The following is a 14,459-nucleotide window of genomic DNA, read 5'->3' as shown; positions in this document are numbered from 1 at the left end:
TTTATACATGTAACACGTATACAATTGACATTCAATTGTTTTAACGTGTAAAAAACTTTAACATGTTGTAAAAATAAAAACATGAAATTCAAGTATGCTATTGCCATTCTCTTTGGAATGATTTTTTTTTATTTGATTCGTCGAGAATTTGTTTTACGTTTACAGTTTATAAAAAATAATTTTAGTTAAAAATAAATATTCGTATTTCAAGGTGAAAATGTTGTGAAGGTTGCGTATACGTATACGTGACGTGGTCAGTTTTTCTTTGAGGAAAATGTTGTTTTTGGTGAAAATGATGTTGGTGTTTTATTTTAATAAAATTAAAAGTTTGATCGAGGTGAAATGTTCAAGTAAAGCAATTGAATTTCCAAAACAAATATTCAAAATTTGTTAAGCAAATTATAAAAAGGATGACGAGATCATTGAATTGGTTTTGTTGAAACCATTTAATGAGAAAATTGTAAAATAACATTAAGAATGGGGCTTGTGGATTCAATTCGATTCTGAAAAAGCATTGATTCTGAAAATTTATTAAATTTTCTTTATTCTGATTTGAAAATTATTTGAATGAGTAAATGTACACATTTTCAGAACGTCATTTACAAATAGCCTCATGGATAATTTCAGACGAATGTTATTTGCGTAAATGAAAGTAATTGAGGTGATTAATATAATCGTCAGATTGATGACATTCTACGGGACAGTACTTAATTGCAAAGGCAGTAGATTGTTCGTAGCTTATTTTACATGACAAAAAAATGTAAAACCGGGACGTAATATCGGTTTGACATATTCTAAAGTTCATTAAATCATGATATAACCAAAATTAATTCAGTCGAACTTGAGTCACACGCGTGCACGCGGGCCGCAATACTAATATCTTGCTGAAAATAGTTTATTTAAGCTTTGCTTCCATCATATTTCGCATAACCTCCATTACTGTATGCTATTTGGTTGATTAAAAGCAATTTGTTTGTGTTAGTATTTTTCCGATAATTTACTTTTAATTTGAAAATTTCAACACAGACTCTATTTATTATTTACGTCTGTAATCTGGTAAATGTTGGACCAAAACCAGGGGTTTAGATTCTTTCTAATGTTGTATTTAAGACCCTACAGAGTAGACTATTTTTTAAAAACTGGGTTTTTACTTTCCAAAACATTACGTCGTATTGTTCTTTCACATTTAATGTGCTAATAATGGACCCCAAAACCTAACATACAAGTCGAACGAAAAAAAATACCCAATTCAAATTTATTTTGTAATTCTGTTAAAGTTGTGAGAATTTTTATTAGTCATAAATTTTTTTCTATAATGAAAACGATTAAAAACTTTTTTCCTTTTCAATTTTCTAAAAAAAAAACAAAATTTTTTTGTTTACCATAAAGAGTTTTTTTTTTATAGCGAAAATTTTAAGTGCACACCCATAACACACTTTCAGAAAAGCGAATTAGAATCAATTTACAGCTTTTAACGGAATTAAATTTTTCGAAGAAATTTTTTTTTGTTCTTTTTTGTAAATTTTAATTTTTTCCAGTGTTTTCTTTTGAGCATCTGTTAACGCAAAACGGAAAATGTTTTTTTTTTTTTTGGTTAATAGATTCAATTTTGATATTGCTTGAAATGTTTGAAGGATAAAAGATTTGAGAAAGGTTCAAAGTTCAATAACATGAGAAAAATAGTAGAAAAAAATTTTCAAAAATTTTCTTTATTGGTTCCTGTATTGTTATATTGTTTTTTTTTTAGAAACGTGGAATTCCTGGCATAGGGTTCATAAATCGCTTGTTGAAATGTAAATTTTAATTTTGTCAAAAGTTTTACTTCTATAAGTTTAAAATGTTATTCGAAGAAATTTTAATGATTTTTTTTCAATTAAATAGAAAAAAACATAATTAATTGCTATTATTTGTCCATCTTACCTTTCCAAAAATATCAAAAATTTCTTGTTCTTTTGGAGCAATCGCACAAATATTATTATTATTATTCAATGTTTTAATACTGCCATTACTTGTTGTTGTTGTTGTAAAATCTGTTTCAATACCATTAACTTTATCAAGCATTTTTGTTGATACTTGACCGGGTGAAACATTTTGCCATGTTGGTTTTACTAATGAACCTTTACGTTCCAAATTTGGTATACCACTTAAATCTGTTTTTATTGGATTATGAAGTGGTGTTGTGGCACCTTGATATGGTGAAAAATTATGAACAGATTGTCGACGGAAACTCATTTTTTAATTCTTTTTATTTTTTTTTCAATTTTCCAAATATTTTAAAATTTTAATTTTATTATAAAAAATTCAAAAAAAAAATTAAACGAAAAAATTAATTTCTTTTTAAATTTTGTTTTTCCCTTTATCCTTGTACAAATGTTAATATCCTTTTAATTAGTAGTACATTTGTATCTGTAAATTTATTTTTTTTTTGTTTTTTATTATTTTATTTTATATAAAATATTTAATAGGTCTTTTATTTATTTCTAATTTAATTTCAATGTCCTTGTTATTTTTGCTTTTTTTTCCCTTTAAAAAACTTTTTAATTACTTTCTTATTAAATAATATTTCTGCTATGATGATTAGTGACTAAGAATTTATAAATAATTAATTTTTATTGGTTTTAAAGTAGGTGGAGTAAGGACGGTTAGAAGATATAATAATTAAAATATTTGTATATATATATATATACAGGATATTTTTAAATGACAAAAGGATTATTAAAATTTGAACGAAAACTCATTTCATGTGTCAATGATTTTAAAAATGATAATTATGTGGTTTATATTGTATATGTATATATGTATACAGGATGTATGATGAAATGATACTCATACATGGATGATTGGTTAATAAGAAAATTAATGAAAAAGAGGGTTGACTTATAAAATATAAAAAGAGTTAACCGAAACTTGTTGCAACAGAATATTTTATTGATTTTAGCTCTTTTAAATTTTTTTTATTAAAATCGTAAGATTAGAATCGTAGGCAGCGGCGAATCTATTGTATATTTAAAGTAATTCTATTACTTATCTCGTACTCAACACGATAAAGCTACAAAAAATATTTTTTGCAATATTCACTGCATATTATTAATTCTTTTAAGTGGTTTGATAAAGAGAAGGGGGCGGGGGAAGCGCACATTCAAGAAACCGCGTAGGGCACTTAATAAATCAGACCCGGCACTGATCGTAGGGATAAAAATTCTTTCTAATACAGCAGTCCTGAAAATTAATAATGTACAATTTGAATTGATTATCCTGAACACAAAGCAGAATTGAAAAATGAAATTCGATAAAAACCAAATTCGCGAACCAATAAACCGAGTTCTAAGTCGTTCAGCTACATATTTGTCCGTTACTGGAGCTCCCATTTGAGTATGCAAAATTTGGCGGAGTCAATATTTCAAAATAAGGCAAAATTGGTTCACTATAAAGTTGGTAACTTCCGCACAAGGTCTTTAAAAAAAACGCCACATATGTTCATGCGGAATACTGTTTAAAAGGCCCTCCAATTTTTGATGGTTCCTACAATTTTTTTTTGATTTTAAATGTATAAAACCATTTGCTTAAATTTTGAGAGAGCCAAACCACAATTTAAGTAGAAATATGTCAATTGTAAAAGCTTTATTCCTGTTCGAATAGAACTAATATTTGAATAAGAAATTAAATCATGGTGTAAAAGGTTAAAAAGGCTAAAATATATTAGTACATGAAAACCTTAGATCTTTTTGTGGACAACCACAGTCATTCCATCCTTGTGATTGATCAAAATCCAAGTGATTGATTTCTATCATAATAACGAACTAAGATTTACTAAAAGATAAATAGTTAAAAATTTTTAATGGTTGTTTAGGCATGACGTGCACAAGTTGTTGTACATAATATGTATGTATGTATATATGTAACCAAAAATCTTTTCAAGGATACACGCATAAATATTACTTTATTAAAAAGTCATGGGTATTACACTAACACAGAAAATTGTAAGGAATGAATTTTTTTCTGGTAGAATAATGAAAAATAGATTTCTTAGAAAATTATTCCTCAAAACTTGATTTCCTATCTTATTTCCTAGAATTATAAATAGGAAAGATAATCCTTATATAACATAAATTATTCATGTCCGCTATTCATTATGTACATATACATAAACAGTCGTAGTTCAATATCTAGATATGTATATAGCGGTTAAACAGTGATTTAGGGAAAAATTTTTGTTCCATTACAAAATTAAAATGGCATTATGGTTAAAAGAAATGAAGGATAAGATTCTAAAAAATGTTTGTGCTGGTCATGTTATTCATTTATATCTATACATACATATATATATGTATGTATATCTATATAGTTTAAATTTTGTTTGAAATATTTAATTGCTTAATTGTTCAATTTAAGGAGTTTTAATAAAAATTTATATAAACGTTTTATAATAATTTAATTTTAATTGAAAAATATTTAACATTTAAATTAACTATAATAATAGCGTTCGATTTGGTTTTTAAATTTTTCCACTTAATTTAGAACGATCAAATCACTAAAACAGTTTATGTGATTTTATTAAAATTAGTCCGCTCTCCTTGTGTTGCAACAAATATTTCATCTTGAAAAGCATTGAGTAAATAACTGAGATTCGTCTGAGGGAATATAAATTATTCTGGCACTATGATTATGAATAGAGTTACCAGTGTATCAAAAGTTTAAAAATCACAGTTTGGTATAAATGCGAAGTGCCTTTATCTTGCATTGGCGGTAATGCTAATTCTAACTGTTTCAAACTTGAGTGTCTGTAAAACCAACGTACAAATATCAAGTTTAATACTCTTAACCTGTCCATTCTCGAAATCGGACGGTTCAATTTGTTTAGACGAACGAACATGATTAGATAAACTTAAAATTCGATTCTGTACAAGAATGGTGTCGTACATGATGGTGGTAAATATCTTGTAAAAAATAAAATGTATTGAATGGAAATAAGAGTTACCTATTCAACCCTATCATGAAATTCCCTTTTTTTGGCCAATTACCCTTCGTGGTAACTGTGTTATAGGAAGAAGAAAAAAACAGAGAAAGGAATCTTCAACTGGAAAGAAAAAATCTCCGAAATGCTTTTAACCCTTTCAATTTATACGACAAATCATAAACATTGATATATTTTGAATAATTCTTGTAAATTAATCTTAATTAGGTTTAATCTATTAAATTTGTCAAAAAATTTTGCCCGTACAAATTGGCATTCAAAAATATTTTTGAGACAATTGAATAACACTTAAAGAATTCGTTTAAGTCTATTAGGTTGAATTCGGTTCATAGTTGGGCCGCAGTTTTTTGCAAGAGGAAGTGCCTATCATAATATTGGTAAAAACTTTGATGAAGAATTTCTATTCACACCTCCTTGGTTGGGATCTTAAGATTTTCTTTAAGCAGTTCTACTAATCTCCCTTACTGAACTTGACTTATTCGTTCTTTTCTAATCTTTGAAATGATTGCTTGTTGCGTCTGATTTAATTATTACTTTCGTAGACTGTTGACATTTTATTTTTAATACGAACGTAATTTATTGTTACTCTATTACGAATATTCACAGCAGAATTTTAGTAATTCGGAATTGAAAATATAACATTCGCAATTTTCTGAATTTCATGGCTACAAACGGAGTTCACATGATTAGGGCTGATTGTGTTTGATCTAGCAATAAATTTTACAAAATATTTAATATTTTAACTTGAATTTCGTTCAATATTAATTTCGTTGGGAATTGGGCTGATTTAATCAATTATTAAAATAAAATTCTTTCTATTATTAAGTTTAAATAATTTTTTTTAAATGTAAAATATCAAATAAATATGAAAATGAAATTTTTTTTCTCTTTTCTTTTATTTTAAAAACATATTTTATTTCCCAATTAAATGATGATTAAAAAATTTGAACCTTTTTTTCTTTTTTTTTTTACCTTTGTAGTAAAAGAAAAATTTTTCATCATCAGATTTTTTTTTTTTGTTGAAAATTCTTTTGTCAATAATGGTAATTGAACCGGAATCACTTTATTAATTTCCTTCCTTTTTTGTTATTGTTGTTATTTCATATATAAAATATTTAAAAAGGACTAGAAAAATTTTTTTCATTTGACTGGTGTAAATTTCACGCAAAAAGTCAAAGAACTGTTTTATATAAAATTGTAACCGTAAATAAGAAAAAAAAACAAGTAAACAAGAAAAAAAAAGGAAAATTTACGATTCTCAGAATGCCTGGTAGGCTTAAAATATAAACTAAAAATTTATTATCATTGTATTGTTTTTTTGAGCGAAATAGAGGAGAAGAAGAATAAGAAGAAGACAAAGATGAAGACGAAAAAAGTTTATGTATAAAATTTATTTTTTAAATAAAATTTAAATTTAGTTTTAAGATTTTTTTCTTTTGAAATAAATTGGGGGTACTAAAGGAAATTTGTAGAAATTTGACTGACCGGAGAGAAGATTAACGAAAAATGTTTAAAATATTAAAAATTAATTGTTGTTATTAAATTAATTCAATTCTCTTCTCCCTTTTGAGGGACGAAATTGTAGAGCCGACCTTATATGAGAGTATCCGATAGTGCCTCAATTAAAGATGAATTTTTCGTCGCCACTACATTTATTTTTTCTAATGGCTATTTCTACGAACTAGAGTCATATTGTAGAGAATAAAAAATTATAAAAGGTCCTATGCTCTAAAACAAAGAAAAAATTTTTATTTCTTGAAAAGTATCTCACAAAGTGCTATAATCAACTTTGTCCTGAAGCAACTTTTTTTACATAAAGTAAGATTTTGAAGGTGAATTTTCAATTTGAAAACCAAATCATAAATATTTTAAAGGAATGCTTTACATACTTATACTAGTTACATACTCGTATTATGCAGTTTTAAAACTGAGCTACGTATTTCATTTGATACTTTCAAATCCAAAGTAGCTGTTTTTTATTTGAAAACCATGCGTGGCCAATAAATGAATTCAATTTTTTAATATTTCTCTAATACGCCTAAAGTATAATAAGCCATACTTTAATTTAATTTTAATTGATTTCCCAATTATTTTTAGGAACTCATCCAATTCATATTTTTCTTCTCAATGAAAAAAAACGTATACGAGTATAAAACTTGAAATCTAGTTAAATTATGATTTTAACCTTCACACGCATTACAGGGATATTACTAAAAGGACTAAATGCAATTTTGTGTACATTGACCTTAAAAAAAGTCATTAAAAATTGAATTTATTATTTTAATAACGCAATGTAATTAGATGTAATGTGACACACGTGAAAACAAAACTTAAAAACAATAAACTTAAATACATTAGTAATGAAATGCATTTACAATGCTTAATGGACAGTGTGTATTGTGATCTTAAAAAGTGTTTTTTTATATAAAGCTATTAAAATATTGTTGCGCCCCATTAAACACAATGAATTATGAGTTCTTTTATTGAGTGTATAGCATGTTTAAGTAAAATAATTTTTTTTTTCAGAAAAAATGCGCTTATCTCATTGATTTCTTTTTCAACAATCCCAAACATTTTATTAATCTCATTTCATAAAAATCATTTTATACTCATTATCTTCAACTTCATTCAATAAACTTTTGATATTGTTAATAAAATAAGTATAATAATATCCCTTTTAAACGACTGTGTCCTTCGTATATAACAAAGCAAAACAATAAGCATTAGGACACTTGTACAGTGCACCACAGTGTCATAATATTTTTTATGATTTTCTTCAATGAACCTCGTATAATAATAATTTTTTTTTTTTATATTTTTTTATCGGATATTTTATTATTTTTATGCTATTCGAAATGCAAGGCATAAGTACGAGAATGAAGAAACTCAATGAACAATACTTAAATCCATCAAAATCTTTAAAAACGAAATAAAAACGAAAACATTAAATAAGAAAAAACAATATTTTTTTTTATCCTCGTTTATGAGTGACGACGATGAAGACGAAGACGACGACGTCGACGACAACTGTTGAGAACGAGTAAAATGGAAAAACAAAAAGAAAAATAATATTAAATAAATTATTATGCAAGAAAAGAAAAGAAAAATATTTTAGAATTTCTCATAAAATGGGAATGGAATGGTTATGGTACATAAGGTTCTGTGTTCTAATATGGTTTTAAAGGAATTTCCATTAAATTATACGATGACAATGGTTTACAATGATAATAGTAACAACAACCACAATAATAATAAAAGAGAGTGACATTTTCTCAGGTACAATATAAATTTAAATAATTTCATTCAAGTACAGTTATATGGTATTTATGTCAAATAATTTTTATCCAGTACTGACACCAAAGGTTGCCATATGTGATTATTTATCGTCTTCGGCACAATTCGAGGTCTTTAATTCGTAATAGGTAATTTTATTTTAGTCAATATATATTTAGAGTACAACAATACGCACTTTATCGAACCGACTTTCTTAGGTACATATTTCCATTCAAACGATAGCTTGTTTCGGTTCTAATGGAATTAAGAGAAACAAAACCCGTTATGTAATACACATGGAAGCTAATTGATACATAATTTGACATCTAACAATTTGTAACTTCATAATATGCTAATATGACATAAAAATTTTCAGGGATGCCAGTAGTAGAAAAATTAGATATAAAAAATTCTCTTAACTGTGCAAATTTTAATGAGATTTTCAATTTTATATGCATATAAAAAAAACATGGGACTTTGTTTCCTTTTAAGTGGGTTTTCTTTCTAAGCATGTTATTTATATGCGCTATCAACTTTTATCTATAACTCTTTGTAGAACATTGATGTATCCATTTTGTAAACGTTTTTGTTTTCGTAGTTATTAACGATTTCGACCTTTTCTACTTCAAATTTGTATAATTTTCCAACTAAATCAGCTGGCAACAATGCAAAAAACATTCTACCACATATAAACGACAGAAAATATATAAAATGATTATTTATGTGTAAATTTAAATTTTATACAATTAAATGTTAAAGTAAACCATAGAGAGATTTTCGTAGTATTTACAATAAAAGAAAAACACAAACACAAACAAAAGTACTTTTATATTATTAGAGTAATAAATTTGTTAAAAAAGTAAACGAAGGACATAAAATAATTAGTTAGAAAGTAATAAGAAAATAATAAAAAATTAAACAAAAAAAAATACTTCATTAAAATGGTTATTTTATTTTATAAAATAACTACGAAAGTATAAAAGAAAAGTTTTTTTTTTTTTTTGAAATTTATTCTAAATTTTCTTTAATTCATTTGAATTTTATTGCCCTGGTTCCATACGACTTTATTTTTTTTATGAAATTTTTTCTTTTTATATTTAAACAGAATTTTATTTTATTTATTAGAGATCTTTAAAATAAATTTAAAAAATTATGGTACACACAACTTTTTAAAGAAATTCGCTTCTTTATACCCGTACGAACGTATGTTCGAAGGGTATACTAAATTTGCCTTACCGTTTGTAACGCTAAGAAATAACGGTCTTAGATATAGACTCAAGTGTATGTTTTTGATCAGCGTCAAATTCTGAGTTGATTTAGCTTTGTCTGTCCGTCCGTCCGTCCGTCCGTCCGTCCGTCCGTCCGTCCGTCCGTCCGTCCCAACGATAACTCAAAAACTAATTGAGCTAAGTTCACCAAATTTTCATAAATGATTTATTGTAGTAAGTGCCAGAACCCTATTTAAATTGGACATGATCGGGGTACCGATTCGGGTAGCTGCCATACAACTTCAAAATTTATTTGGCTATATCTCAGAAACTATAAAAGTTGTGGTATTGAAATTTCACACAAACGAATATGTTAGTAGGGCCAATATGCCCCATAAAAGTCGTTGAAATTACTTGACTCCTTCTGGTACCTGCCATACAACTTCATAAGTTATTTGACTATATCTCAGAAACTATAAAAGCTGTGATATTGAGATTTCACACAAGTGAATATATTAGTAGGGCCGATGTGTCTGGTAAAAGTCGTTGAAATTACTTGGCTCCTTCTGGTACCTGCCATACAACTTCAAAAGTTATTTGGCTATATCTCAGAAACTATAAAAGCTATGGTATTGAAATTTCACACAAGCGAATATATTACTAGGGCCAATGTGTTTGATAAAATTTGTTAAAATTTCTTAGCTTTTTCTGGTAGCTGCCATACAACTTAAATAGTAGTTTGGCACACACAGTATTTTGAAAAACAGACAGTATTGAAATTTTGCATAAATTAATGTGTCCCTTAGTCAGTTATGGCATCTTTATTTGCACATAGGATAACAAATTCGTACGGGTATCACAGAGTTGACAAGGTCAACTCTATTTTTTTTCTCGTTTAAACTATTTTTGAATACGAAATTTTAGATTAAATTTTTGTCTTTCTTTTCATAAATTCATGCAAAAGATTAACAAAAGATTAAACTAAAATTATAACGGTAAAATTTTGAAACTTACGCTTTCAATAACCCCAAGTACCACACCATGTCTATCAGAAATATTTTGTAATAAAGATTTAGAACAATCTTTTTGCAATTAGGAAAAATGGGGGGCAATACGTGCCGTTGTTATTTTACTATTAAAACAAACGCCAAATTAATTAAGTAAATGAAAAGTTTACCAATTCGGAGAGGGAACAATTTGGATGGGAATGGTGCAAAGAAATAATTGAACATTTATTAGTGTCTAAAGGCTGCTATAATTTCAGACTTCTACAATTTCAAATCCAAACCATATCAAAAATTGAAAAAAATACGGGTTTTAGATAATAGTTAAGTTCAATGGTCAATTTTCATTGTAATGTTTGCCAGTACAGTTTCACGATCGAAGGAGTCATTTGCTATTTTTCTGGGTTTTCAAAATATTTAGGTTTCGATGCAATAAATGACCAAAAAATGGCATTTTTAAAACTTTCTAAAATGAAATGCTACGAAAATGTTTCTGAAAGGGAATTATGTAAGAAATATAAAATAACAAATCTGACAAATTCAAAGGGGCGACAACTAATAAAGTTTTATTTGGAATTTTAAATATTATTACTTAAAATTTCAAATAAAACTTTTAGAATATATGAACATTTGACTTATTTCTTTGCTTAGAACACATTAATTTTATAAATACTGAGATAAGACATGTCGATTCTCTGTTGATTTCAAACTTAATTTCATTTGGATTTTATTGCTCGGGAATAGCTCAATTAATTAAATGAATGTAATTGTTACAATGAAGTTTTACAAATTTTTAATGTTATACAATGAAAGAAATAGTTAAATAACATTTAAATAAAAGTTATGTAAATATTATAATAAAAAATCGTGATAGCTAATTATCAAATAATAGTATTTTAAATAAAAGAACAAAATTAACTTAGAAAGAGGTCATTTGCATAGATGTTAACAACAAATACTCGTAATAATCTAATAGTATTGCGAAGTACCATTAAATAGTAAGTAGAGCAATGCAATAAAAAGTTTAAGTATTTAATTTTTATTTTAAATAATAAAAATAATTATAAATTTTTTTAATATTCTTGGAATTAATATAAAAATTCATGATAAAAAATTCGATAGAAATGTAAAAATATATGCGAATCACGAAAATTATACACAATGATAAAAATGGGGTTTTGGTAGAGTAATAGAAATTATTGTTTTGTTTAGTGATATTCGGTTAGAAATAACTCTCTTATTCCGGTTATTTTACTACATACGCTTCGGAGGAACTGCAAAATATTAATTTGAAAAGACATATGAGTAGCAATAAAGGATAAGACTCTTGAGAGCTGACCTTCTATTGTTCTTGAGAGTTGAGCCGTCTAGACTTGACGCTGGTGGTTGGCCTGCTTACTGGATACAGTTTGACTATGGTTTATCTGGAAAGCATCGGCAAGGTTAAGAGTGAATTGTGTTGTCTATCCTTGGAAGAGGATAAAACTACAGAGCATCTGGTATGCGAGTGTGAGGATGTAGCCAGGCTAAGGTTTAAGTGTTTCAGACGGGGCTTTGTTACCCCTTCGGAGGTCTTATGTCTCACGGAGGTGGACGTCATACTGAGATTCTTCAATGGCCTAGGAATAGTGCTAATGGAATTATACTTATGTATATATTACGGAGAAAGAGAATAAATATTTGATAAATAATCAATAAATTGCATAGTGACAAGTCCTTTATTATGTTTCTCAGTAATAGTTGACTATATCCTTTAGAAAAATTTATTTATGTATATTGAAAAGACAAATTCACAAACTTACGAGTTTCCTTAATATTTTATGCAATTTCCAACAATTTTCTTACATCAATTCTTATCTATAGTTAATTTAAAAAAAATAAATATTTTATGTGTTTTAATTTCCGAAAATTTTGAATCGAAAGTTCAGAATCCTTGAAAACTTTTGTTTTTTTTTTTTGTTTGCTTTTTATTTTTTGTCATGATATTTGTAAAATCTTATATAGTTTTATTCTTTTATTATTAAAAATAATAATAAATTGCAGCTGACAATGCTTAAGAAAATAACTTTTAAAAGTTTTATTTAATTTAATAAAATTTTTATGTGCAAAAAGATTATTCAAAATAAGAATGAAAAGTTTATGTAAAGAATGACAAGTAATAAAAAGAGAAGAGAAAAAATATAAAAATAAAAACAAAAAAAGAAATAAATTGAAAAACAATTGTGAAATTTTCCCACTTACACTAATTTGAAGGACAAGCTCACTATAAAGAATAATTTAAAAGAAAATTTAAAAGTAAATAATCTTCGTCAGAACGTTGCACGATTCTTACCTCCCTCTCCTCCTCCTCATTTATTTATAAAAAGTAGAAGAGTATAGAGGTTAACAAAATAAATCTTTGAGAGGGATTTATCAATGGTGCAACCTTGTTGTGTTAAAGTTCGATTAAAATAATCTAGGTCATTCCAATCATATTTAAAGCATATTATATGGGGATGAAATATTGAAAAGAGTGTTTCATTTTGGAACGATTTAATGATGAGTAAAAAAATACAGTAATTTTTGGGGAGACAAATATAAATTGGATTGAATTGAATGTGTCTTCAGTAAATCCAATTTGATATTAAAAAATTTATAAAAACAAATGCATTGTAATAACTGAAAAGCTTTCAAGTTAAACTTAGTACTTCTCTAGCGGTAATTATTGCAACTAAAATAATATCATAAAATCGTGTTGTCGTAACATTACTACAAGTACCGTTAGCTATACTAAATTTTATTTATAATTGCTTTTTTAGTGCAATAGAGTACTGTGAGGTGCCGCACTAGGTATAGAGATTCTAATATAATAATTAATCTTATAATAATTAATTATAAATTAGATAATTGAATTTAAATGAAAAATTTCAAAATTTAATATTAACACCATGTAATTTTATTAATAACAGGGGTATTACTAATAAAATTACATGGTAGCATAATCCCAATTTGTAACCATCATACTTCGTTCTGTTTAACTTGAACGTTCAAAATTAACATTTGAAACAATATTTGGATATTTTTATACAAAACTTTAAAAATTTCAGAAAATAGCAAAGTGTAATATCCATACAAAGATTTAGTAAATCCATTGCAGTGTGATATTGTGGTGCTCTTGCATTTCTGTATTGTACAGATTACCCAGTTGTGATATTCGCACCTATATCGTGTTGCAAATGGGCATAATTTTTTTCATTTTGGTTTGTTTTACTTCCTCCAAATATAACTATAATAGATTTGGAGCACTTATATGAGCTAATTATTTATGTATGTACATAAAATGAGAGGAGGATGAGAAAACTACGCGAATCTCCTATTATGAGTAAGTGGGCGTTCGTCTTTTTACATAATAAAATTATGGCAAGATTAGTGTATCATACCAATTAAGTTTCACTATGACGTAAATTTTTTCGAAATTTAATTTTTTTAGTTATTTTTAATTTATAAGGTTCACTTATTTTGATATTTAATTTCTCAAGTATTTTCATTTTGTTAAAGTGGCTGTGAAGTGGTGTATTTGGCATAATAATAGAAAATTGAACAAAAAATATTTTCATTAAAATTTTTTTTTAATTTTAAATTTTAAACTAAATGTGAAAACCTATTTTTGTACTTGCTATATAAACTTTTTAAACTACAATAAAATTATACACAGAAATGTAAAGAACACGCATGAATTTCAAAGAAAAGAAAAGTTTTCAATGGTTTTGATAACAGAGAAAAGTTATAAGTTATATAAGCTATTCACAAGCACAAGCACATGTAAAACAATTCAGTTAAGAATATACACTTTCAATTATTGTAGATAATCTTGAATTTTTTTTGGTTTTCATGAAGTTTTTTAATGAAATTTATTTTTAGGAATATCAACATTTTTACTAAAAACAATGCAAAGCAATTGCATGCAATGTAATTGCATATTAAAGTTTGTTGCAGTATATAGGAATTCGTTAACAACAC

At 26.5% G+C, this 14,459-nt stretch overlaps 1 protein-coding gene across 2 annotated transcripts in view; it reads right to left on the bottom strand.

Moving 5' to 3' along the window:
• LOC129608649 (ras-related protein Rab-37) overlaps nt 1-14,459 on the bottom strand; it is a 93,049-nt gene that overhangs the window by 35,666 nt on the left and 42,924 nt on the right. For both annotated transcript variants that reach the window (XM_055520304.1, XM_055520305.1), the window contains exon 2: nt 1,921-2,406. In XM_055520304.1, coding sequence (XP_055376279.1) covers nt 1,921-2,232 — 312 coding nt within the window. In that variant the 5' untranslated portion in view covers nt 2,233-2,406. The remainder of the gene's footprint in view (nt 1-1,920; nt 2,407-14,459) is intronic.

This window comes from Condylostylus longicornis, unplaced genomic scaffold, assembly GCF_029603195.1.
Source record: "Condylostylus longicornis isolate FDR11 unplaced genomic scaffold, ASM2960319v2 ptg000033l, whole genome shotgun sequence".
NCBI classification, from domain to species: domain Eukaryota; kingdom Metazoa; phylum Arthropoda; class Insecta; order Diptera; family Dolichopodidae; genus Condylostylus; species Condylostylus longicornis.
This window is presented reverse-complemented; position numbering and strand designations above follow the sequence as displayed.